Source organism: Amblyomma americanum, chromosome 2, assembly GCF_052857255.1.
Source record: "Amblyomma americanum isolate KBUSLIRL-KWMA chromosome 2, ASM5285725v1, whole genome shotgun sequence".
Lineage (NCBI taxonomy): Eukaryota > Metazoa > Arthropoda > Arachnida > Ixodida > Ixodidae > Amblyomma > Amblyomma americanum.
The window spans coordinates 182,598,774-182,625,972 of NC_135498.1; the positions used below are offsets into that span (position 1 = coordinate 182,598,774).

Sequence of the window (27,199 nt, forward strand, 5' to 3'; positions counted from 1 at the left end):
TTATTGGGGGAATGGGTACTACCTGATTTGACCAGAGGACCCACCGTCCCTTCATTCGACTCGTCGGGAAATTCACAAAATATTTGCGATTGCAAAAATCTTTGACACCATACCTGACGAATATATTGCAAGTTTCTTTCAAGAGGAATTTCTCATTGACACCTTCTGTACTTAGGTAAGAAAGTCTTATATTTGAAACAGTTTGGACATGCCAGTCCAGTCGATTGCAACAGGATCGATCACATGGAAACCGTAACTGGAAATGTTATGAAGAATATGCGGTTTGTTTGTACAAGTACTGTCGAGTGATGCGGTCTTGTAGAGCACCTCAACTTTCTCTAGGAATTGCAACGTGATGTTGACTAAAGCTCAATGCAGCACTTTTTGTCACCATTAAAACATGCCAAAATTTGTGCTAGTTGGACTTGAACTATTACGCGAGGGCTTATTATCAGGATGCCTGTTTTGCAAGAAACAACGCACTTTCTTTGAGCCTGCTATTTGGCCGGTACGTGTTATTTTCCGTTTTTATACGGTCTCTTTTACCATCTTTCCTTAAATTCTGCGACGTTCATGCTCTACAGCAATTTTGCGTACCGCGGGAGTGGTGCTTTTAAACCGATAACCTAAGAAAAAAAAGAGAAACAAAAATTGATTTATCAATCTATTTCCACCTTAAGCCCTGCACCTCTCGCTAAAATTTCCCAGGAACCGTTGCCTTCAATACTCGTTCCCCCTTTTCCTTTGGCGCTTGCTCCGCACCCGCACCATCCCTTTCTTATCGTTTTCTAGTTCCCTTTTTCGTTTCTCTCCCCCCCCCCCCTCTCCTCCCCTGCATTTCATTCTACTGTGCCGCAGAGTTCCTTCATGGTAGTTTCCGCAGTTTAACCTGGCCAGTCACACGAAGAGACGTGTCGTAGCTGGCCTCCCAGTCTTTCAAGCACAAGCTCGCTATTTCTCCACGTTCCACACCGGCGGATTCCTTTCTTCTCAGCTGACGTATTTCTTAAGCGCAGTGTTGCAGGCCATCCGGTCAATGCTCTTCAACAGTCATCCTGCCTGCAGAAGATTTGGAAGTTCGCGGTCCCAACCCTAAAAACCCTTCCCACATCACACCCTCCTCCCTCACACCGGGCTCTGCTCCTCTGAGTTAAGGTCCTATATACAAGGAGTTTCAGGGTAGCCTAAGCATTTTTCAAAAATATACTATTTAGGGTAAGAATGTGGCTTTAACAGCATACTATCACCACCGTTGGCGGACTCTCCGCCAACGATGAATGTGTAAACCCCGCCTCTGGTGAACGCTTTGCCAAGACGGAGGCGAAACCTCTTGTCGAAATGCTGGCAAGCACCCTAAAAATTTTACCTCCCTTGTTCACTTTGTGTGCATCCTAAGTTTAAGTTAACAATCGCTTTCGATTCACCAAAATTTCGCATTTATGGGCAGTAGAAAAATTCATAAATAAATGCTGGGCTTTCCGTTATGTGAAAGGATCTTAAAGGCATTTTTTTATGAGGTAAGTAGCTTGATAAAAGAAAAAAAACAAGCAATTTTCTTACATGTTTCTTTTCTCTCCTGCTTTTTTCTGTAGACTGCCTCCTATGGTTAAATGAGAAATATGAGGACTCGGTGCCAGACGAATGTGTAACTCAGTTTGACGAGAAATGCGGACCTGAAAAGTACACCCTTTACGACAAGGACAGCTGCTAGCTGAGCTTTAAAGGCTGTACACGGGATGCCTTGAAGGTTTTCCCACCGACAGCTTGAGCGAGTTGTGTTCTATTCGTGAAAATAAAACTCTTTAGAGCTGAGCCTTGTTCTTTCCAGTGGTTTAAACTAACTCATCTAATATTTTCATTTTTGCATAATGCATGACTCCGGATCTAAAGAGAGGCAGCTATTGGCTGCTATTTACTCTAAGCGACTACAAGCTTTGACTACGGACATCCCGGAGTCAAATATTCTGGGCTTGACGGTCACGGTTGCAGCAGCCAGCTTTTGATCACTTCACGATGTCGAAGAACGGTGTGCTTGATTTTGCGAGGTTAATAACATCAGTCATGTGCTAGAAATTATACGACAGTTCTGCAAGAGCTTTTAGGGCGGCACCGAAAGCCTCGCGTGGTGCACTAAGATGACCAGCATAACACTTCAGCAGCTCTTAGCCCGGCTTCCCATAGGTTGGACACACCCAAAACAAAAAAAAAACAAACATGGGCTTATGGGGCTCCAGCCCCCCCCCCCCTCCCCCCCCCCAAGAAAAGAAAATTCGAACTGTCACGCACAACCGACTAAAACAACCACCGACGCCGGAAGTGATTCTGAATTCTGTCACCTACAGTGTCTTTTTAAGACTAGAAAAGACATTTTGGCGCGAACATTGCTAACTCGGGTTGGATTTCGTGGCAACTCCCATGCACCTGGAGTCATGTAACGCAAGGGGCCCCATCCTAGCACAAATGTTCAAGTGCCTTTCGATGGCTCGTTGTTGAGACCAAAATTTCGGTGCAATTACTCGCAATACATGACCGGTGACAGCTGCTGCTGAGCAGTATACACTGGAACGATGGACAGCCTCATGGAGATTTTCGCCTGGCCGTTGCATTTGTACAAAAATGTAAAGGTTCTTGAAAGACAAACATTCATTAAAATATTTTCCTCCACTTGCTAATTTCATGGCCTTTACGCTTTTCATATCAACGGCATGCGCTGCTTTGCTGGTTCAAGACCGATATAGTTCTAGACTTCGTGTGATAGTTTCTTTACTTATTAACTACGCAAAACATGGAAGCATTGGTATCAATTATGTCTGCCACGAGTGAACGATAAGGGGATAGTTGGTATGACATGACTACAAGAAATAAAACTGAGCAGTGGACAAAACACAGAATGACCAGCTCGTCCTGTTTGCTTCTCTCCTGTGTCTTGTCCCCTGCTCAGTTTTATGTTTTGTAGTCATGTCTGCCACGATAATTAAGACATACGAATACATTATTTCTTTTAAAAATACATAATTCACTTGTCTAGACAGTGCGTAGCGTTATATAATACACAATGTCATTGTCATTGTCAATGGCAATGCAGTTATGATTGTTGCGTTTCATCCCTCCACAAATTCTATGAGGAGACCGCGCTGCAACATGCCCCCCTCCCCCAACAATATTTCTGGCTACGCCATTGAATGAGGCCGAGAACCCACGCGCAGGCACCGCGTTATTTTGGCCGCGCATGCCCACGAGAAACATAATTAAAACTCGGACCGTAACGTTAGATGGGGATGACTTGCTCTGCAGACCACCGTCGGCGCGCTCAAGACCGGGCTGCTCACCACTGTACTTCTCCCAGCGGGTTTTTCTGAAAAAGTGCTAAAAAAACTAAGTGTTGGATGGCTTCCGTCCTTCCTCGGATTACTGCTTGCTATTGCTTGATGTTTTTTGTTCATTGCTTTGTCTTGTTCATTCAAACCTCAATAATTCCTTGTTACTCGCTTAGGCACACAGTGAAAGTAGATAAGAGTGGGACCCATGACTATAGCATGCTTGCGGCTGGCGCCACCCCATTGTGCGCATATGGTGTGATGCCTATAATTACCATCACTGGAGAAAAAAATGGATTAGTTGTAAGTAGCGTTCTTCCCTTGGGTCGTCATCTCGCTGTGGTCTTCGTAATAGTGCGACATCCAATATTTAAACAAAGCTGCTAGGACAGACTACATCGCTTTATCGTACGAGCACCGCCGCTACAATATCCATTTCTGCCATCCGTGAATTGTTTTCTTTGCGTGTAGGGCATACGACATGTGCTTTTGTTTGTCATTGGAATTAGAGTACAAAAATGCAGATCAAAATTAGTAACCGCAAAATGTAGCACAAGCACCACGAAGCGGCCCTGACTGGCGTATGCGTGGAACGCTACATGGTTGAGCAGTAAGCGGCTTTCTAGACCCACTCTCCTATGGTATGATATGCTGATGAAGGCAAAGTATTCGTAACAATGATATTCATATAACTTATTGAACTCGGTAGAGGAAAAAACATGGCTGCTGATTTGTAATGAACGACACTTTATTTTCTATTCGTCCAAAATGTTTTTCTCCCCATCAATGACCTGCCCATTTTTTTAGAAACTGCATCTTACAGCCTATTTCATGGCTCCTGGCATTTCATGTTGGCTTATGAGCAGCTCTTGTCGTAGATCTGATAGGTCTTCTTGAATCCACACAGGAGTTCAAAAATGTATGCGCAGCAAGGATGTTCCTCTCCAAGTTGAGCCCCTGTCACCCACAGGCTGCATCCAGTCCCTGCACAAGCAGAGAGTAGGAATTACGAATGCTGGAATAAATAAAAGAGGAACAAAATTTCCCTGCGCCGTGCCAGACGTAGCTCGCTTGGCCAAATTCCTACATCACCATCATCGTAATGCTCATCACCAGCCTGACTGCGCTCACTGCGGAGCAAAGGACTCTCCCAGATCTCTAAAATTAACCCTCTCCTGTGCCTGCCATGGCCAACTTATCTAGTAACTTGGGCGAGTCGGCAACGGTGATCCATGGTATGTGAGTGTAGCGCGAAACGGGACAACGGACAAAGAAAGACGCACACAACACAGGCGCTAACTTTCGACTAGCAGAAACCTGCAGGCGACCAAGACGAACGCGAACCATGACAGCAAACAGGCGCATGCGACCAGAAAAATAATGATCAGGTGAACGAGGCACTACGGACATGAACGAATCAGCGATTGTTTAAGAAGGCCGGCCCTGTTTTGGACAGGTAGATAGACGGCTTGCTCACACAGTTATCTTCCAAACCAGCGTGAAATTATTGAAGAACGCGTATCGCTGGTTTTGAAGATAACTGTGCCAGCAAGCCGGCCGTCTATCTCCCTGTACAAAAGAGAGCTGGCCTTAAACAACCACTCATTCGTACATGTCCGTAGTTCCTCGTTCACCTGATCGTCATTATTTTTTCCGGGCGCATGCGCCTGTTTGCTGTCATCGCTCGCGTTCGTCTTGGTCGCCTACAGGTTTCTGTCAGTCGGAAGTTAGCGCATGTGTTGTGTGCGTCTTTCTTTGCCCCTTGTCCCGTTTTTCGCTGCACTCACATACCATGGTTCTTTATTTCTGCCGCCTACCTATCGACCGCTCCCTTCTATGCTGGTCTCTGTTGGAATGCACACTGTTCCCATTAACGGCCATCCGTTTTCTTGGCTTCACAATTACATGCCGTGCCCAAACCCATTTCTTCATGATTTCAACCAGGATGTCATTAAGTCGCGTTTGTTCCCTAACCTAGTGTGCTGTCTCCTTGGCTCTTAACTTTATATCGATCATTTTGCTTTCCATAGCTCTCTGTGTTGTCCGCAATTTAAGTTGAACCCTTTTGTTAGCTCTCACGTTTCTGTTCTATAGGTTAGTTAAGAGATATCTGATATATACATTTCACTTGAGGGGTAGCGGTGAAGTGCCATCAATGACCTGCGAGTACCTGTTAAATACGCTCCACTCTGTACATATTCCACTGTCATTTCACTCTCGTGACTAAGGTCTGCGGTCACTACCTGTTTAAAATACACGTATTATCTTTCCACTTCCAGTGCCTCGATACCAAATGTGAACTCCTGTTCACCTCCTACACTGTTGAACATTACTTTAGTTTCATGCACATTAATTTTTAGACCCACCGTCCTGCTTTGCCTGCTTAAGTCATGATTCTTTTGGAACTTCCTGCATAGATACATTCAGCAACCACGGTGAACTATTTTCGTTCTTGAAATGCATTGAAACCTCTTATGTTCGACTACCGGAGCTAAATATCTTGAGTTATTACATGTTCAGTACACTGTTGACACTGAAATACGCAAATTCGCTTCTAAACCATGGGTTCCTTATAGGCCTGTACTTGTACCGAAATGCTAGCCGCTGCGGTGACTCAGTGTTTATGGTACCCGGCTACTGATTCGAAAAGACGCGGGTTCGATCCCGGCCGCGGCTGTCGCACTTCGATTGGGACGAAATGCTAGACTCCCGCCTACTGTGCGATATCACGGGCAACCTCAGGTGCTATTAATTACCGGAGCCCTCCACTAAGCTGTCCCTCATAACCTTAGTCGCTTTGCGACGTTAAAACCCATAAACCAAACCTTGTACAAAAATGCATCGGCCGAAGTCTTGGTAGCCCTGGCTCTCAGTCAGCAACAGTATTTACGCACTTGCAGCCTCCACTACATATTTTAAGGCGGCTTAGCGTAGTTTGCCAATAGTTTGATCCTCTCTGGAGATAAAAAGTGTTTATGCATTGCAACCTCTGCGCCGTGAAAAGCGTGTGAAGGATTTGAAACGCCGAGAAACTCTATAAAGTGCAGTGGTGCAATTTAGCAAATTAATCATTGGAGCGGCTCCAGTCAGTTAGGTCAGAGCGTCGTCATAAAAGCTTCTTGATGCACCAACCGAGGGTGCGTGAGAAACGGGTGTGAACCTGTGCGTTCGCAGGTTAAAAGAGAACACTGAGCAGGGCCTGTTCACGTTTTTCCGTGCACTATTTGTGTTCTTCGAATTATAAGCGCATAGTTTTTGTTCTACTTTGTTTTTAGCGCGGATTGCGCAAAACTCTGTGCCTATGAAAGCCGACTTTTTCTGCAGATCGCTGCGGAAGAGGCACGGTTGGCTCCGGGCGAGAAGCTGTTCAGAGGCTAAATTTCGGGTATCTGGGCTCCATTGCTTAAGCCGACTATAGTTTCCTTCTCCCTAGAGGTTTGGAGTACATATAGGCGAATGTGTTTCTGCGAAGTTGGAAAATTTACCACGGAAAACACTTTCTAAATAATTTCCTTATTCCGGAATATCGACAGTTGACTTCGAGCTCACTGGAAAGCGACAGTGGCAAACGCACATCTTCTTATGGTGATGGCTCACGCTTCTTACATGTGAAACGCCGTCACCACTTCAACCAGCATTGGTGAACAATCAAATTAAGTGCGATGAATTATGCAATGAGTTGTACACCTATGGCTACAGTCACAGCTGATCATAAAGCCTTGTAATTGGCATAAACAACAAGAAACGAAATTTCACGACGATCAAAACGACCTCCAGGAAAAGCATCAACTTAGGCTTGTTGACCGCACTAATATTAATCCCTATAGACACTATTTTCCAGAGAAACGTGAGCAGACGTGCTGAAATTTATTCCGAGTAATGTTTCTCAGAAAAGGCTCTACATGTACTTCACGATCATGTTCATCCCTGAACAGTAATATGTAGGAAGTAAAGGCTTCTTACTGCCTCTTGATATATCAAACAGTTATTAACAACTTAACTAAAAGTAATGTAGCTTGCGGAGGTTCAATGGGCTTATTAAGCATCTCTGCTTAGTGTTATTGCCGTATTCTTACTGGATATATCATCGACGTCTGCTTAAACTTCTGCGATTCCTAGCGCATCCCTCAAAAATACGGTCGCAAAATCTGCTTCAGTGAAATTAAAAAAAAGGTGCAAAAATGATGGGGCGGAGGGGGCGAAGGCGTCCCCGTCACGCTTCTCAGGACAACAGTTGCGCATGTCAAAGGTGACCAATCTCAAATAGGAGTGCTTGAACAAGATGTAACAGCATGTCTAATATACATAAGAGTAAAGCCAAAGCGGCTGAGACAGGACATTTTTGAAAGCGGGCGCTCAAGGCTACCGAGTATTCCCATGAAGAAAGCATCAACACATGCACCCAGACTGTGATGGCCTGTAGATGAAACGGAACACAACTTGTGAAATGAATCCAATACGGTGAGCGCACTCCCACCAAGCGAAACTTATTTCCAAGTGTCATCGAAGCCGCTGACGCTCCCCAGATACTGAATTTTAAGAGCGTTAGCTCTTACTCATCACGTTTCTCGATTTCTTGTGGTCTGCTACCACCTCCCTTCAGCGTGAAATTTTTAAGGCCCGAGGAAATCAAAATGGTGGCCCCCATAGTAAATCGATATAGGAACCCAATTGATAACTGATTGGTAACGTTATTAGTATATAGAATTTGTGATTGATTGCTGACGTCACTGATTTTATGACGTCATAATTAACTAATCGCGTCATTGTGTTTATTTGGTTTTAGCTCCGAAATTATCGAGGTCATCACAAAATGAATTAGATATTTGGAATCCTCTAGATGAGTAAAACACGTTACACAGCAACATTAACGAGTGCAAGTTTAGTTACGGTCAGGCTTAAATTTTATTGCTTATAATATATAAACGATGACGTCATGATTTAACAAATGACATATTCGTAATGGGCTCGACGAGTAGAACATGTTAGAGACCAATATCGCCTTATTAGGTTAATATTTTGTCATGGTCAGGCTTAAAATGGCGGCCGCGACGTCAGCATTCGGCAGCTCACAATTTCATACCTCATGGCGACCGGGCACCTACCGCCTTGAGGTAATGAAAAATGGCCCTGCAAAGAGTCGACAAACTTTTTCGGCCCGAATTTGTCAGAAAATATCCGACCTCAAGGCGGTAGGCGCCCGCTCGCCATGTGGTATGGAAAAGTAGCCTAATCGTGTCGTAATACATCACATGGATTGCGCTAGCCAACAGCTAACGTTCGTTACTTCAACGTCTTTCAGGCGGTGGCCTTATATTTTTCTGCAAGTTTTCAGATGTTGATTGCACACCAAAATAATGGATGAGTTTATGAACCTGCAAGCAGTACTTAATAAAAAATGCTTTCGAAAATTCACACCTCTGTCGTTGTCGCTCACCTCTTCGGGACTACTTATACGAGGGCAAAAAATTGTTACTCACATTAGACTTCTTAGAAGGTACCCTTCGACGCCCTTCATGACTGATTTTCAGTGCTTAGAAAACAGCAACTAAACAGGAACATCAGCGAATATCCCTTCAATGAAGCCCCCGCCGATAGACTGAATTAGCACAAATGGTTCTAGCACCTGCCAGCCACAGAAATTGCACAGTTTCGATACAAATGTCTGTACGTGCTGCCCGGCTGAAGGTAGTTTTGTTCTCTCCACAGGTCTATGAACCGATTTCAAGAACTAAACACCAAACGCCAGCATGCTAAACATGCCCAAAACAACTAGCACCGTCTCTTTGAACAAGTGCTTTTCGATGTCTATGTTTCTTCATCATAGAAAATAAGCGATTTGGCGGTTACATCTTTCCGACAAAGCTGCTGACCAATTGTGGCGATGTCGATGTGCGTGACCTGTTAAAAAACAGCCTTTTTTCTGCAAGCTGCGCTGCCTCCGACAGTGTCAGTTGTTGAATCCCTGCCTCGAATTTGTGTAGAGCGTATGTATAGTGACACAACTGCCGAATCGACGTTCCAGTGGCGACGCCTTAGGAAGCCTAGCGCCATTAGGAAGACCCCAACGATTGCTTGGGCTGTAGCGCTGCACCGTGCCAGCCAAGTTATATATTTGTCAAAACAAACGGCAGCGGCTCCACAAACACACTTTTGCAATAGGGAACATTTTAGAAAACTGCTTAGCCAGTCTTGAGCGCAGCTCGGGATTCGACTGTGGATCAAATTTGAAATAGGTACTAGGTAGGTCGACGAATGCTTGTCGCTGAGATGGCACGGAGGAATGTTATAGAGCGCTGACTAGAAACCCGAAAGAAGACATCAACGACACATAACCCTTCTCTATACATTTACGAATGTTTTGAGGGGCACCAACATCCAGCACATTATGATTAAGGAACGCGCTGGGGTGAACACCCAGTGTGGTTTCGCGTCCTAGAGTGACTTAATGAGCGCAATCTCCAAATACGATGGTTGCGTGGAGAGCACATATTCAATCGGCTGAAGAACTAAAAATCAACAGTTTTTTTTGCTCTTTCTTTGCAACTGCATGAAGACTCCACCCGTAGTGTGGCTTCGCATTTCGCTTTGAGAAACTGTTAGAAGTTTGTGATAGTCAAAGCTTACTGACTGTGGCTGACTTGAGCATAATAATAATAATAATAATAATAATAATAATAATAATAATAATAATAATAATAATAATAATAATAATAATAATAATAATAATAATAATAATAATAATAATAATAATAATAATAATAATAATAATAATAATAATAATAATAATAATATTAATATTAATAATAATAATAAAACAAAAAGGAAAATGGCGCAGTATCTGTCTTATATCGTTGGACACCTGAACCGCGCCGTAACGGAAGGGATAAAGCAGGGAGTGAAAGAAGAAAGGAAGAAGAGGTGCCGTAGTGAAAGGCTCCGGAATAAGTTCGACCACCTGGGGATCTTTAACGTGCACTGACATCGCACAGCACACGGGCGCCTTAGCGTTTTTCCTCCATAAAAACGCAGCCACCGCGGTCGGGTTCGAACCCGGGAACTCCGGATCAGTAGTCGGGTGCCCTAACCACTGAGCCACCGCAGCAGCAAGTTGGGCGTTTGGTTAATGTGCATGGTAGGCAATAGCGCGTGAAGAAGAAATACACACAAGGAATGACGAGGAAAAACGCTAACCCGAGACCTAGGACATAATGCCGGCTTAACCCATTGGGGCATATATCCTCAGCCTCGCTCATGATTGGCTGAAGAGATTTCTACAATGTTCCCCGCTGCAAAAGAGTCTTTGTGGCTCTGCTGGTGCGTGCTTCGATAAATATTTGCCAAGGCTGCCGCAGTGCTGAACTACCTCTCAAGTAATCGTTCGACTCGTCGTTATGGTACTATCATGCGCCTCTTTACCGGATCGCCGATTAAGCTACTGCGCATATTTCCATATGACCTCCGGAAAAGAGAGGCGGGAATTCAATAACAGGAACTGTTGAAGCAACGCCACTTCGATAAAAGTGATCTTTCTCTTGAACAGGTAAAAGCATCATTGACATAGTCACAAGTGGCCAGCAGCTGTGTTGGATAGCTGTGGCCGTTAAATTGCTTCTTATCTGTAACAAAGAAATGTACTATTTGGAATGCACTTAATCACAGAGATGATGTTACTTCTAAAAGGGTATTTTATTCTTGGGTATGTGCTGCATGTTGCTGTTTCACTTTTAACTCCAGAAGTCGGTTCACACAACTGCGGTGAGGCCAAAATTACCTTCAACCGCGCAACATGCGCATGCAGTAGGATTGGAACTGTGCGGTTTCTGAGACAGCGAGGCGCTAAACCACTTATCCATATTCAGCGAGCCTGTGAAAGCTTCCTTGAACGGAAGGTAGAATATGGGCGAAGATTCTGAAGCGGAGATTCAGAGTCCTTGGACTAAACCGTCATTGCAGAGGACAGCTGTGAAGTTTTTGTTGTTCGTGGCTATTTGATAATAAAGTAACAAGGAAAAGATGTTGCCAGCCGGGGCATCTGCCGTCGAAACCCCAAGAACCTGAGCTGCGGCTAGCGGGAATAACGGAACAAGGAGAGGACAGGGAGAGGGAACGAAAGGGTACTTTTCAAGTTCCTGATGGCCTCAGGACTGAGTGCAAGGTTGTGAACTTTCAATGTGGGCCCTGTGTACCCTGTGAGCAATGGCCAAAGGACACGTGGAAAAGTAGTCTTCTTTTCCTCTCCCCTTTTCTGTCTCTCCCTTCGTCCCCTTTCCCACGTGTAGGGCAGCATACTGGGCGTCGCCTAGCTAACCTCTCTGTCTTTCCGTTCATCTTTCTCTCTCTCTATTGTTACTCTTTCCAACAATCCTAAAATCTGTTATATAGGAATTCAATTAGCATCCTCTAAGATACTAAATTTTAGGAGTACAATCATACAGTACTAAGGGGTGCAATCACATTCATCTTGCATTAAATGTTGCTTGCAGGTCAATAAACTCGACCTCTATGTGTGCGTAATGACTATTTCAGAAATTATACAACAACTTCAGTGTCATGCATGCAATAAAAGCACCGCTCAAGAATCTGTCTCAATGGCTTCCGGCAAATCAACTTCGCTCATTGTCAATAAAACAAAGTATGTCATATTGCTTGCTTCTGTTTGTAGTTATTGATGCAAGAAATTTTGAAATTCTTTTATTAAGGGAGAAAAATATATTCGGTTTATGGAAAATTGATGAAGATATGAACATAGATATCCTCCTACCTGAGGAAGAACGGTATAGTGCCATAACAACAATTGTATTGTGAGCAATTGGCGCAGCTAGCATTATTAGCACTGAAAGCCAATCCACATTTTTTTTCTAATTATACGACTTATCAAAGATGACATCAGTAAAGGAGCATGCATTTACAGAAATCAAGAAACAGGACAACCTAAGGTGTGCAGTCGCTCAATTGACAAATTTCTAACATTATGATGTATCATCCAGGCTTTGTCAAAATTATGATATCTTCCTCTTTCTTTGTTTTTCGTAGTCATATGAAACCTTACTTTCTGGAGAATGCACAACATGAGGGTTTTCTTCTACTGTCAGTTGCCTGTTACTGCTACACTGTGGTAATCAGTGTTTTTTTTTAATATGCGCATGGAAGGGCTGCTTGCTATTGCGTTCGAGTGGTGCTTGGAGCCTAGGAAGGAAATATTTGCTTTCATTATGCACCAAGACATTTTGCCCTATGCACCAGGATAAGGTGATGTCTTAATGTTTGGAATAAACAAACTTATTTAACTTTACTAACTTTTTTCACTCTATAAGAACGCCTGAAGAGGGGAGCGAAAAAGGCTGTAGGGCGAACTCTCACACGCGTTTTGTTTTAAATGTTGCTTCCAGGTCCACAAACTCAACCACTATTTTGGTGTATACAATTACCATTTAACATTATAGACCTTCGTTGTCTGGGAAGCGCCCGCGGCTTTGACGACACTCAAAAATATTTTTCGCCGCATGGGGGCACGCTCAGCTCATTAGTGTCATGTGAATTTTGTGTTCCGCTTCGTCTAGAGTCGTAGTCTGTGGTGCATTTGGGGCCGCTGTATTCAATGGAGCACTTTGGCATCCTTATGCGCCAGCTTTCCATTATGTTTTGACTGCCTGAACCGCTGTGGCTTTTTATTACACCTTGTATTAGCTCTGTTCCAGCAGTCCTATTCGAGGTCCTTCATCTGTAACGTAAGCAACTGTCGTCATGAGAAACATAACAAAGAAGCCTTCCCACCGGCCCCCAACATACTTTTGTCCCCTCTTTTTTTTTTAGTTTTCTTCGAGCAGATTTCGCGACTGCATGTTTGAAGGATACGGTAAAGCTTAAATAAGCGGACATCGAAGATATATTTCAATACAGATACGGCAATAACCCCAAGCCGGGGGACTCAACCAGCTTTTACTGCTGACACTATAGCCATTATTTTGAGTTCTTGATAAGTGGTCGATATTTTAAGAGACGATTTCCTGCACATTACTGTTTAAGGATAAATGTGGTAGGAAAATTAGCTGCAGTGCCTTTTCTGGGCAACCGAAATCTGAGTAAATTTTCGCATGTCTGTGCTGGGCTAAAGTTTATAACTTCGCTCTATTCACGCTTATAAAGAAAATATAATTCATAGGGAAATCTAATGCATTTGGGAGCTGTCATCTGCACCTCCAGCTGTTGACGTTGAAAATGACAGATGACATAAGAAGGTTCAAGAGGAAGGCAGTGGTGCCCTACTGAAAGCTTGGCTGAGGCGTGAATGGGTGTTTTAGATGCGTTTGGAAGTGAAGACGCGCTCAACTCTGGATTGAGGACAGTGTCGCCTTTACTTTTTGAAATCCTTGTTGCTTGGCAGTCACAGTGTGCGTAGACTGGCGCGTACTGCCCAGTTTTTCGTATTATGGAGTGTACGTTCATTAATGCCCAGCCAACGTCTACAAGTGGAGAGACTCTCGCTTGTAAGAAGCAAGAAATGAATGCCTGGCGCCGTAAATAACAGCAACAACAAATCTAGTAAATTCTAACCCGAAGCCGGCCCTCATGTTAACCGTACTGCGCGCGGCTGCAAGCGGTGTTCGAAGGAAAACTACGCGCCTTCTCCTTCGTTGGATAGCGCGACCTCTCTGTCTCTCATAGCAAAGAACGGTAAAACTGTGTGTTGAAAGAAGCAACCTCTTTTCAACAGCCACTTTATGATTGGTAATAGGACTAAAGCTGCCTTTTGTTGACAGCTCTGTCGCCGTCACTAAATGTGTGCAAATAACTCCGAAATAAAACATTTCTTTTAATAGTTCGCCTTCGTTGTACCTCTGTCGTCGGCTGTGGGCGCACAAGTACCGTGTACTTCTCTCTGGTTGCCCAATTAGTGCCTGTTATTAATGCGAAAGCATTTCTAGGCTAGGTCGACGGGGTCGTGTCGCCAAAACGTGTCCGCATAAATTGTAACGTTCTCAGAAGTAGCATTAAACGAATGATTGTGACCAATAGAGGACGATGTGAGGATGATGCTCATGTCAGTAGGAGGATTAGTATAATAATTAGAGGCAATAGTGTCATGAAATGTCAAAATAGCCCGGACGCTGATACAGTGAGTGAAGGGGAAAACAGCCGTGGATGGCAAAATAGCGGAAAATGCGCAAAGAAGTGAAAAAGTTTGAAATGTATTGAAATGTGTTCGATGAGTGATAATTAATGGAATAAAATGTTTGATTGGCATAGAAGAATTAGTTAAATAAATCGAAACAAAATCACTGAACAGTTGAATAGGCTGGACGGGTATATAGTAAGTGGACGGGAAATCAAACATGGTGGCAAATTTGAAAGCCCAAAATGAGCGAGATGAAAAGAGCGTGTAATAAGAGTATAACTGGTTTATTAAGGTGAGTAATTACGGAAATGAGAAAAACTGAAGGATTAAGTGAACGGAAAAGCAACCATTGCACCAAATTTGAAAGGCGACGAGTGTCGTGGAGGCGTCAACGCTTTCACGTTGCTCCAATGCGGGTAGCCGCTGTGATCTCTAATTTTGCGGTTCATAGATGTTAGCGCTGCTGATGCAATATTTCTATGTCCAATAATTTCGGATTTTAGTTCATAGTTTGACTCTTTCGCTATAGCTTTCTTTGACTTAATAACAACTTGTGTGTTTTCAGCAACGTCTTTGTATTGGAGGCAAAATGCGCTAAGCTGCAAGAGGTGCTCTAGAATTTGTAGTGCTTGTTTGATTATACAGATAGCGCCACGTGCCAACGAGATGGGTTCACGCCTGCCGAGTTGGTATCAGTTAGCGCGTACGCACAGGCGGTGCAAAAGTCTCTACCTCCTGGCATCCAGACAGTACGACCACTCTGACTTTCCACTCAACATTTCATTCAGTAACGGTTGCTGTGACCTAAGGCAGTGGAACTGACATCGGGGGAACCTTCTACATGTTACGCTGCCTAGCGCCGAGAACGCGATCGCCTTCGGAAGCAACGAGGGAAGCGTCAACCTAGAATGACGAAGCTCAGCGAGAACGGGTTCTTAAAAACCGCTCTCTCTTTATGGCTGCGACACACATGTCAGAACACATGAATTCCTGCATTGGGGTAGACTATATGCGTAGAACACATTACACCACTACTCTTCTGTGAAATGGGGCTTAGGAATACACACACACTAAATATCAAATGTTTCTTGATATATTTGATGTGCTTGATGCGCCTCTGAAACGGTTATATGTGAAGCCCTGACACTTCGCTCGGCATGCTACTCAGCCCTTCGAGCCGTCTGATGCATATTCAGTTCAGTCAGCATCTGAACGATGGGTCCGTTTGTTACAGCACACGATACCAACGCTATTTTCCTCAAGGCATTTTCTTTATTGAGTTGTTGCTGCAAAAGCCACATTAACTTTTTTGAAATGCAACATAGAGTGTTTTAACTGCAACGATTAAGTGCAACATACTGCTTAAGACAGGCGAGGAAGGGTGTTCAGCGTGCAAGCTGTGTGGTGAAACACTACTGCTTTGTCTGAAAAAGGCATGCGCTCAGTTTGGCATCACGAGTGAAGTTCAGAGATGAAAGGCTCCGCTGTCCACAGAGACAGCATCAGGTTTTTAAGCAGTGAACGATGAATATATCTTTACATCACGGGGCACCTAGGGCACCTATAGGGCACCCAGATACGAAAGCGTTCGTAAAGAAACGCCCCAGAGGAGCCCACTCACCCTTTTCAATGTAGCTGTGGCGGATAACTTTGCACGAGTTGCAGTCCCGGTAAGAAATCGTGAGATTTATGGAAACGCCTGGGTCTGGAAAGCAGTGACAAACAGAAACAGTTACATATCTGTCTGGTCTCACAAGTCAACATGTCGCCGCATGAGCTGCTGCTCAACTTATATAAGCGGGTGATAACCTGTAGCGTTAGCGCTGAATAGCTTTTTTGATTTCAAACTTGTTCAGCAGGAATGCACAAGATGGTTCTCAAGTATAATTGTCCGTCCCTCTCTGCTTGTACTTGTAGCGCTACACCGGCCGAAATCGCAGGTGTTCGAAAGACGTGAACGCAAATGCAGTTCATTCTTCTTTTTTGAAAACATCATGATGACTTAAGTTGTGATGATATGTCTGAGTTTCCTAAATCCTTGTCATATAATTAGTACATGATTAAGAATCGCTGCTCACTGTCCATGGGCTGCACATTGAGAACATTCTTCGCCGTGTATCCAGGAGAAGACATCAACTTGAACGTGGTGTTCCTGAAAAAAAAATACATTCAACGAGCAAAGCGGAATTAATATCGCAAACAGGTTTTCCCCAGAGTTGCTACAGAAAGCAATCCAAAATAAGGGATAAAGAGTTAAAGCTATGTACGTGTTAGTAGCTTGATATAATCGTTCGCTTGCATAAGTAAATTAATTCGTCTAGTTAGAAATTAGACCGTGTTCCACTGAACGACAATATAGATTGAAATGAAGTATTTACTATTGTCTTCGAGAGTATTGGAATTTTGAAAATGGGCCTATTGTTCTCGGAATTATATTTTTGTATTTCATTCACTGTTGCCTTCGTTATCAGGATTTTTAAATTAATATGAATGGGCACACTTTTATATTAAAGAGTGGCGCGGCGGTATAAGCAAGAAAACAGCTGCAGCAGCGTGTAAGTTCTTTCTGGATTATTCCAGTTGTGTACAGGTGGTTATTAGCAGGTGATTTACTTAAAAAAAAAAAAAACTCCGGGTAGATGCAATCGTCATAATTTTGATAACAGTGCCAAAACTGCTGCAGACATTTACAAAGGGCGAGCGCGGTTTTATAATGACGATACATGTCGAGGTCCGCACGCGGAAAAACTGATTGAAGCCATGTACAACCTTATCCCGTAAAGTTGTGAGACTGATTTATTTTCTTCCTTATAAATGAATCCTCAAAACAAATGTTGGTGCGTATGTTTAGCGCCATCTCTTCGGGCAAACCTGAGCCATTTATGTTAATTGCCGTGACAGCCGCTAGACGGCAATAGATGTATCAAAATACGTTGTCGCTAGTCGTTTGCGCATTCTACTGTGAGTGAACGTGGAGAGATGGACGTCCATCTCGAACAGCGTTTAAACATAAAATTTTGTGTGAAGCTTGGCAAGACAGCTACACAGATGCATGAGATCCTTCGTGACGCTTACGGCAAAGAGACATTATCGCGGGCCCGAGTTTTCGAGCGGCACAAGAGGTTGGTTTCGGGGAGAACGTTGGTGGAAGACGGCACAAGGCAGGGGCGCCCTCCAACCTCACGGAATGAAAACAACGTGGCTCGCATCAGGGAAATTGTACAGCAAGACCGCACCATTACAGTCAGCATTCTATCAGATGCTGTAGACTTTAGTAAGACAACATTCCACCAAATTTTACGTGAGAACTTGGGGAAACGAAACCTGAATGCCAGACTTGTGCCGCACACCCTCATATAGGAACTGAAGGACACGCGGGCATCAGTGAGCGCTGATTTGCTCTGCGAGGCCGAGAAGGATGCCGCATTCGTCGACAGCGTCATTGTTGAAGAAAAAACATGGTGTTTTCAATACGATCCTCAAAAAAAGAGGCAGAGCGCCGAATGGCGGTCCCGAAGATCTCCGGCGTCGAAGAAGGTGCGGCGACAGAAGACGAAAACAAAGATGATGCTGATAGTTTTTTTCGATGCCAGAGATGTCATACACCACGAGTTTGTCCCACAAAGGCAGATGGGAAATCGGGAGTTTTATATCCGCGTGCTCCAACACATGCGTGATGCGCTGCGACGTCGTCGCCATGACTTAAGGGCATCTGGACAATGGAGCCTTCTCTACGATAACGCAAGACCGCACTTTGCTCTCAGTGTCACAAAATTTCTCACCAAGCACAGTATTACTGTACTTCCCCATCCGCCATACTCGCCTGACCTCTCCCTGAGCGATTTTTTCCTGTTTCCTCATGGGAACAGAGCCCTAAAAGGTCGCTGGATGGGGAGCGTGTAGACCATTCAAGACGCCACGACAAAGGAGCTGACAGCCCTGCCAAAATAAGCGTTTTCCATCTGTTTCCAAGAGCTCCAGAAGGATTGGAAGCTGTGCATAGTCTGTAAGGGAGACTGTTTCGAACGAGTGCTTCACAAATGATTTCAATGTTAAACGCGTTTCGTTTAATGGTCTCAGTCTGGGAACTTTACGGACAAAGGTTGTATCCCGGCGGCAGGATTAGTAGAAGGAAAACAGCATAAGCTGCTCTCTTGTCTTTACCCCGAGCGCAGTTTGTTCAGGACCATGTTATGAAGCACTCGTATCCCGACTTTTTCACGTAAGATGTTTTGCAATTAAAACAATAAATTGGCGGTGGTTAAGCTCTGGTTAAACCTGGAGTAACGCGATAGCTGCAGCTGGCTGAGTGGAACTTGGTCACGTGACCAACCACGTGAGGAACCACGTGATCAGCCACTGCGCCGCGCCGCCGGCAGCTGCTCCGCACCACGTGACCAACCATGTGACAGCGTGGTGGCGCAGCCACAGGGTGGCGCGCAGCCGCAGGGTTGCGGCGCCGCCACGCTGTAGGCTCGAAATGCTACCGTAATGTAGCTATCGCTACAAATGATTTTCGAGTTATAAGAGTGCACTTTCGGGATAGCATTTTAAGTTGTGCAGCGCTACAGAATACACCTAAGAAGTACTAATTAGTAGAATGGTGAAATAGTAATAAATAGTAAACTTTTTAATGCGAGACCACTATATGGCTCATGGGCAACGAAACATGGCGTCAGCATTGATCAGCACCAGTGGTCCAAAAACTCCCCGATTACGTCGCTGTGGTATGAAAGAGAAAAATAACATTTTTTCCCAAGGTGCTTCGAACTGAACCTAGCATTTTCGCGACAAAATACAGTCTACACCGCGGAGCCAGAACTCAGGCGCTTGCGAAAAACTTGCAGGAAAAGCAGCTCCTCCAGGGCATGTAACTCGTCGACATAGCCACATTTGTTGGGCCAGAGCGGCGAGGTTAACTACGTTTTCGAAATTTTAAAAATTTTATGTTACTCACTTACCGTGGGCTACACGCATCTGAATAAATAAGGGGACTAACTGTAAAAGTGAAAAAGTTAACTATTCAATCTTAGTTCACCAGTCTACTAGTTAGCCCGTCTTAGCTGTGTTCTGATGCGCTACATCACTGACCATGACGTGCCGAAAAAAGCCACTTCATACTCAAAAAACCTACTTTTTAACATTTCAGAAGAGCTTAGGCGAAACTGCCAGCATGATTCAATACACATGGGAAAAAAAGGATTACCGTTGGGCAACTCCATGCAAATAGCGCTCTATATCGCAAATCGGTAGCCCGATCGCTGAGGCTTCAAATTCTCATATCTCTAAAATTATGGAGATTACTAATTTTGATTAAAAGTAAGAACATTATCAACGTTAGTTTTCGTTTTTGGTATGAAGCTAGAAGGGGCTCTTCGTGTCGAAATGCGCAAAATAAAGCTCCCTAAGAATACCAGCAGTCCTTTTGCAAAGCGAGAACACATGCAAATGTTTATTTGTATTGAATTGTGGAAGATAGTTAACGAAAGTTGCCTACAGACAACACATTTGTTTGAAAACACGAAGGCTGTCGCAGGTAAGATAGCGTTTTCCAACAAAACCTGACCGTTGTCTTTGTAGCAATTTTTTGTTTATTTTTCTTTAAAGGCGCTTGACACCACGCAGTATCACCACAGGCTAAGCGGTGGAGAGCTGAAGGAACAATAGCCCAGGTGAGATCAAAAGTCTGTGACCCCACCCCTTCCAACTTTCCGTACTGTGCTGTGCCGCACTGGAGGGGGTTAGAGACTTTTGACCCCGACTGTACCTGCTTGAATTGGCGCTACAGCGGGTTGTCTACTGTATCCGGTCCCAATATAAAATGCTGCATAAAATAACCTGGCGTATAATTTAGGACAGCAGCTGGCTAATAACGAGAGATGCTGTCGCTGGGACCCGCTCTAAATGAATGTTGAAATTAAACTAGGCGCAGCCGAGGCCTTCGCTGAGACCGTGGCCCATCACGACTCGCCGCTTATACTGCGCATTCAGCTCCTGGCTGTCGCCAGAAGGTCGTTGGAGGATAGGAAGCCTTAGTAGAGCGTTAACGCCGAATGCCTTGAAGATGTAACGTAAGAAACTCGCGCGACGAAAGAGAACTAGACAGAAGTATTGTTGGGGAAGAAAATGTTCGAAACACAGGCCACTCAGTCAGAAAAGAAAATTATGCAATCTGCCTGTTTGGATATAGATTACAGTAGCAGCTTCCCGCGTATTCTGCAGAGCTGCGCGAATCGGAAGAGACTCCCCGAAGGGCACTCGATTTTCATCAATTTTTCATCAGAGCTTGACTTCTTTGGCAAGCTCTGAAAGACTGTGTTGCTGTGGCCAGCGCCGCAAAGTTTACATAGTCGTTGATGACCTTGCATGTTTCTATTTTTGAAGAAGCGTTTCGTTCCCTTTCCTTTATTTTTTTTTGAAGCACTGACACTGATTTGATAGTCTTCAACCTCAGAGATGTTCTGACATTCAACAACATTTAACACAGAAAGCTCCAAAAGGGCGATTAAAAACGCTGATTGTAGAACTCTGTATTTAGGCCATAAACTTTGGGTTCCTTCACTAGCGATAACGCCGAAATAAACAGCCGTTCCTCGCCGCCCTGATAAAGATAAACACTTCAGATATGAACTTTTAGTGGACACCATGCGCAAAGTAAGGCATCGTTTTATTCTTTGAAAACATTAAACATGTTCTCTTGCTCCAGTGACACATTACCTGCTCTGTTAAAACTAAAAGTTATGATGAAGCTCTCTTGCGCAGTGTTTTGAGCGCGAGTATTTTGAGAGAATATATTTAGTTTGAGAGCAAAAATGAGTAAGAAATGCAATGATTCCCAGCCCAGCGCAGTTGCGAGGCAGTGCTTGTGGTGTCCGTTCTTTGCTTTGACTTTCGTTCGTTGGCGTTCTTATTTTCCGCGATATCAAAATGATGTTCAATAATGGGGCGCACGTGCGTACCACTTTGCAGATAGACATCGCAGATTTCGTCATCAGTGAACTGCGCTTTCATGACAGAGTTTGACTGATAATGACTATCCTAAAGTGCGTCTTTTTTACTATTATCCTTAGGATACGCAAAGCTCTAAAAGCAATAAATAAATAAAAACCGCAAAACCTTTTGTTTAATTGAAGTCACCTCGATAGGCTTCGTGCGCGAGTAATCAGTTAAAAGTTGGTCAGTATCTTTGGCGTTCGTTTTCAATGCCAACTAATCTCGTCTGGAAGAATTAAACGAACTTTAACGAGGATATTTCAGCAGATCTTTATAGTATACAGGCTTTCCCATGAAACACTTAACCAATCTGCCAACAAATATAATCGAAGCGGCCAGCACCGAAGCGGTGGCGAACTGGGTGAGCATCCGCCTGGCATGCGGGAGGTGCGGGGTTCGATCCCCATGGCCGCCGGGTACCCACCGTTATACAGTGAGCACAAGCTTTCCCCTGGTCTGGCGCTCGGCCAATTTAGGGTGAATTGCATGGAAAATGGGTCTTTGACCCACATTGAGAAGTCGAAAATACCTTGTATCATGGCGCTCTTTGGCCACAGATGCCCTTGGGCCATAAAAAAAAGCGGCCAGTAGTAGAATCCCCACACTACGCTATTCAATGCGAATGCACGACAGCTAATCTAAGCGTCAGCGTATTTAATGGACACGCCAAACTGATTTATACGAGAACCAACCAATTTAGTCCGAGTGCCAAACGATTTATTGCAACTGCGGAGATGAACTTTGAAGAGCTCAGAGCACGAATAACTAGAATAGAGCGAAGTTGATATTATTTTTAGGTGCATAGGCCGCCAATGCGGCACGACTGTATGCAATAATTCGCTTCGTCTTTTCTTTAGCTATTGTTTGCCGCAAGTAAGAGTCGCGGAAAATTGTGTAAAACCGCTGTGTTTGAGAGAACATTTTAGGCTTGCATCATGATCATCATCACCAGTGTGACTATGTCCACTGCAGGACGAAGGCCTCTCCAATATTTCTCTAATGAACACAGTCCACTATACTTGTAGTTTAGGTGAAAATGCGGCAAATAAACGTGACTTTCGTGTTGTAATTGCCTAGTTAGGCACTGCTGGTGCTGGGTGCTGCACTAAATCTCCATGCAGATGCGAAGTTCAGTCCTCCCTTAACAGTCGGCTGCTTTCATGAAATCGCAAGCGGTACTAATCGTGTTATAACCATTACTAGACACTACTAGCAGAAACAAGACGAATAGTGTAGTTATGCTAAGTTTAACCAGGCGTCAAGAATTGCAGAACCAAAGCAATTTTCTCCCTTTTTCCGCCTTATTAGCGTTTACGCAGCACAGTGGTCCTCTGGTTTCCTTGATCCTATTGATTTTTAACAATGTGTACGCATATATGTGCCCTTCCTCGTTCTCCAGGCATATATTCCGGACAGTAAGCCGCAGTACTGAGCCCTTGTGCAGCTTTGTAATGCGGAGATTTTACGTTTTAGAAAGGCTGGCACTTGCGTCGAGAGACAGTTGACTCCCATGTGAGAAACCCAAATATTGCATGCAGTCTTGTTCCTTAGGTGTCGTATGGCCCCCAATATGATGCCATGTGCCCTTATTTCTTGGCATTCGTGCCTTTTGCTTTGAACTCGTCCGCCGTGTTGACTTCGCCCAGGAGGATTAAACTGGTTAGTTCCCGGAATGAAACCGCTGGCGCTTGAATTAATTGCGTTGACATTCGAATTTAATTGGTTGGTGCTGGTCTTAATTAGTTTGTTGATTACATTATATAAAATTGCACTTAGATTAAGTGTTTTGCACTCGTATTAAATTTCTTGATGTGCAGATTATGTTCTTCGGCGCTCAGATAATTTATTTATGGCCCTTGGATTATATATAATGGAAAAAAATGCAGTCCTGCCGTTTAGCGTACCTGTCTAACGACTCCTGTGCGTGTGGCATATGTATTTCGCGCTTCAAGATTTGTTTTCCCTAAGCAGGAGGAATAACGGAAAGACCAGTGCTGTAGAAGTTCGCTCATACATAAAGTTGATGGTATTAACAAGGTTCCTCTACAACTACATGTAATCTTTGCCTGTGGCAAGTGGTAAAGAATCTAAGCCGAGGCGAATTTTTTAAGTGCATAGATGGACGTTGAGGTCTTTTTATAGCTTCATGCTCTATTAGGAGATCTGCTTAGCTGGACTTGGTTCCAGTTGGGGTGCACTGATGTATGATGAATTTAGTACTTCAACCTAGAAAATCGGTAATAAACGCTGCTTGTAAGCACCTGGAGCCTGATTTCAAAGTCACGTTTTGCCGCTGTTCATGACAGTTACCGCTATTGAGGGCCGAGGTTTTTGTATAAGGTAAAAAGAGAGACTTACAGGATTCCGTCAGGTGGGTACTCAAATACAACGACGGCCCAGTCACCGACATAGTCACCCGTCTGTGTTCCTTTCACACACTTGGTCTTTCCGCCTAAATAAGGGTCATGCTCGAAGTCCCGGTATAACAAGTGCCATGACTGCTGCAGAGGAAAGCACTGAAAACAAAAAAAGTACCAGATCGCGTACTGCTTTGATATACGGAAAGACACGGAGCAAATGACGACGACCTTGGACAGGACATTTCAATGCGCAAACGAGAAAACGACCTTGCGGCATATTTTATCTGTTTTGGTGACCAAGTTTGTTTTCCGCTACATGCCTCGTTTTGTACGAAGTGCGGGGAAAGTGTTAAAATGAGTTCATAGACTACAGTCTCTCATTTTTAACTTCGCAGCTAGGCAGTGTTGAAGCTAAATCCCCTCAATAAACTAAATGTAGCGCCAAGCGTTGAAGAATGACGTTCGCCTCCTTACCTTGGCATTCCCTCGACGTTCGACGCTCCCGTTCGTCGAATGTCATCATACGCTTTCACCTATTTTTTTTTGTTTCGTTTATTACTACCCTCTCTCTCGCGGGGCGAAAGAACGCGAGCGGCGGATGCAAGCACCTTTGATATGCGTACGGCAACCGCTACGGAGAGTGTCTTCTAGTGCAGCACGGAGTAGGTAGAGCCAAGGCCGAAAGGGGACAGAGCGAGCTGCGGCGCGGGAGGGGGAAAGAGTAGATGGCACTACTTACTATACAGGGGTTTTAATTGAAACGCGTACGAGGCGCCAGCCAAGAGTCAGGCCCACCAATTTTAACATAGATCGTCGTTTCAGGAAAGGATCCATTATATATGTTGCGCTGTTGGCTAGCGAATGTTAAACATATCGGGTTTTGGCGGGTTTTGGTCCCAGAGCGTGAGTGAATCCTTCTCGAATCGGTTTGCGTCTTCACTGTTTCATAGCGTACAACTATAGCTGCTTGACAAGTACACAGCCGCGTATGTCATGCGTGTGACGTTCGAACACGAAGCTTGTGCCTGTACCGCAGCAGTAGTGATAGATGCCTCTCAGAATAAATTGATTACTGCTTGCCATCTTCCCTCAGAGACGTGAGAAAAAAGACTATGGAGGAAGTGGAATATCTCTCTTGACACTGCAGTCCCCTACAACTTCTAGGCGTAGCACCGCCTACGATGATTCGGCAAAGATTTGAACCATCACTAACTTTACTGTGCCATTAAAGTCAGCGCAAAGAAATCCAAAAGAGACTATTGTTGCACATGACGTATTTACTGCTTCCAAATTATTTCGTGAATGCAGACTTTGCACAATAGGGCTAGCAGTATAGCTACCCGCTGATGCTTTCTTAATCTGCAGGACGCCGAGGTTCACCAGCATTTAAAGCATCGTCGGAAATTGTTGTTTTTTCTACGAGCGACAAATTGCTTTTTACGTAGAAAACTATAGGTCAGGTAAATTATGTATTTTGAAATTTTTAGGCTGCTGTATTCCTCTGAAATGTCCTCCAACGTATCCTTAAAATGAACATCCTCCAACGTATCCATAAAAGAAACCGCCCAATCACGCGCAGATATATAACGCCACATAAATATGAGCATTCGTTCGTCTTCATTTTTTTTTAAGGAAAAACGAGTTTATGTAGAGTATTTTCTAGAAAATTCTCGCGGGGTCTAAATTTCTCCCTCGAAATATACTTGAGTCGAGGCATTCAGTGGAGCGGCTCGATAATTGTTTACTGGCTCCTACAATTGCTGTCATGTGCTTTGATGCCCCAGTTTGTTCGTTTTAGTGAGGAAGCACTACCTCACGGGGTGAAACACATCACGAATCTTGTGAAGTCCTTGACCTTGAGGTTGCAGAAAAAAATTAAATATTGCCGCGGCTGTGTTGCCGCAACTTGGAGCGAATATTGCCGCGACTGTGCAACTGACTGCCATGCGGTTACAAAATTTTCTTTTCTATTAATTATTACATTTGGACTTCATATGTTCTGTATTATTCTCTCTTTATTATTATTATTATTATTATTATTATTATTATTATTATTATTATTATTATTAATTTTAAAATCAAAACTTTTATTCCTTTTCTGTTCGTGAGTAAGAATCCTCCGGTGTTGCTTTCCCGCGTGCTTTTCATTGAAATTACCTGAATCCAGGTGAATAGCCACCCGATTCTTGGCCGATCCACCAGTGTGGGTATGCGCCATTTTTGAATTGGCTAACAACAACAACAACAACAACGACACTCTCGCGCTCTGCATTGTACACCGTCGTCTTGATCAACTTCCATCTGCGGCGAGAACCGAGCGGATCAGCTTAATCTAGATCAGAGCTTACCCTCAGCCTACTATGGTCGCCAAGCGTGCCGACAAAAACTGCAAAGAAAAGCCATGAGCCACCCAGGCTAAAACATTCTTTCGCGCGTTTGCTCGGCGTAACTACGTTAAAATCCTACAACTTTTTCCCCTGTATTCGGAAAGCCTCTCGTGCTTGGGCCAAAGCTACGGTGCAGAGCGAGCAGGAATAAATAAATAAAACAACGTATTTCCTGTTTCCAAAGTCATTCTTGGTACTGATGCTAAACTGACCTATTGCCGAATTTTTGCATCTCCGGGAAGCAATAGGTCACCGGCTTTTAAACTATTCGTCCGATATTGTTTTCAGTGTGAAAACCAGCGTTACCTCGGAATCGTCCTGAAACGGGCCGAGGTCTGGATTAAGGTCAAGCAGATGCTGGCCGGCTACAAAGGGCCACAGGCCGACCGGGAGAGCAAGTGGTGGGATGATGGGGCAAGCATGTATGGGCTAGACCTGTTCCGGCGATGATCGGTGGGTACTTGCGTTGCCGTTCTGGAACCGAGCGCTCCGAGGCTTGCAGTATATATACGCAATTGGTGGGGGGCTCACACTGGTTTTCGTTTTTGGAGTTGTCAGAATAAGCCTCTCTTCATTTCCTTCACGCTGATAGCTTATCTGCAGCGATGCGAGACGAACCAAAAAGAAACGTCCTGCATCGTGGACTAAAAAGAATTTGCCCATAAGTTTGCCATGCGCTTGTAACTCGCGCGTCTCTCACAAAGACAGATCTCATAAGCAATTTCCGCACAAAATAGACATCAGACGATTTGAAAAGCCGCAGCATGCGACGCTGCTATTCAAAAGCGATAGGCAATTTATTTTATATGGAAGTACACACTTGGCAACAAAGTGCATTTTTCGCCAGTCGAGGTCGCGTTGTGTCAAAAACGCCCAGCTGAAATTCCTGCTGGGAACGATCAGGCTGCTTCGGTGACTGAGGCATTCGTGCCGTTGTTTCCCGCTGTGTCAATCAGGCAGTTTAAAAGAGAAAAACTGCTGGAACCAGGCGAAGGGAGGCTTGATGAACCCACAACAGTTGAG

At 44.2% G+C, this 27,199-nt stretch overlaps 2 protein-coding genes across 4 annotated transcripts in view; one reads left to right on the top strand and one right to left on the bottom strand.

The window, feature by feature from the left end:
- Positions 1 to 27,199, top strand: part of LOC144119355 (uncharacterized) — a 69,234-nt gene that overhangs the window by 23,911 nt on the left and 18,124 nt on the right. The window contains exon 5 of one of the 3 annotated variants that reach the window (XM_077651995.1): positions 1,593 to 1,806. The exons of the other annotated variants lie outside the window; for them this stretch is intronic. Coding sequence (XP_077508121.1) covers positions 1,593 to 1,711 — 119 coding nt within the window. The 3' untranslated portion in view covers positions 1,712 to 1,806. Of the gene's footprint in view, positions 1 to 1,592; positions 1,807 to 27,199 lie in introns of those variants that run through there. 3 annotated transcript variants of the gene reach the window in all.
- Positions 4,105 to 27,199, bottom strand: part of LOC144119218 (uncharacterized) — a 28,573-nt gene continuing 5,478 nt past the window's right edge. The window contains exons 2-5 of the mRNA XM_077651894.1: positions 23,788 to 23,945; positions 16,515 to 16,588; positions 16,058 to 16,141; positions 4,105 to 4,301 (exon numbers count right to left, since the gene is read on the bottom strand). Of these exons, the coding sequence (XP_077508020.1) occupies positions 4,174 to 4,301; positions 16,058 to 16,141; positions 16,515 to 16,588; positions 23,788 to 23,945 (444 nt within the window). The 3' untranslated portion in view covers positions 4,105 to 4,173. The remainder of the gene's footprint in view (positions 4,302 to 16,057; positions 16,142 to 16,514; positions 16,589 to 23,787; positions 23,946 to 27,199) is intronic.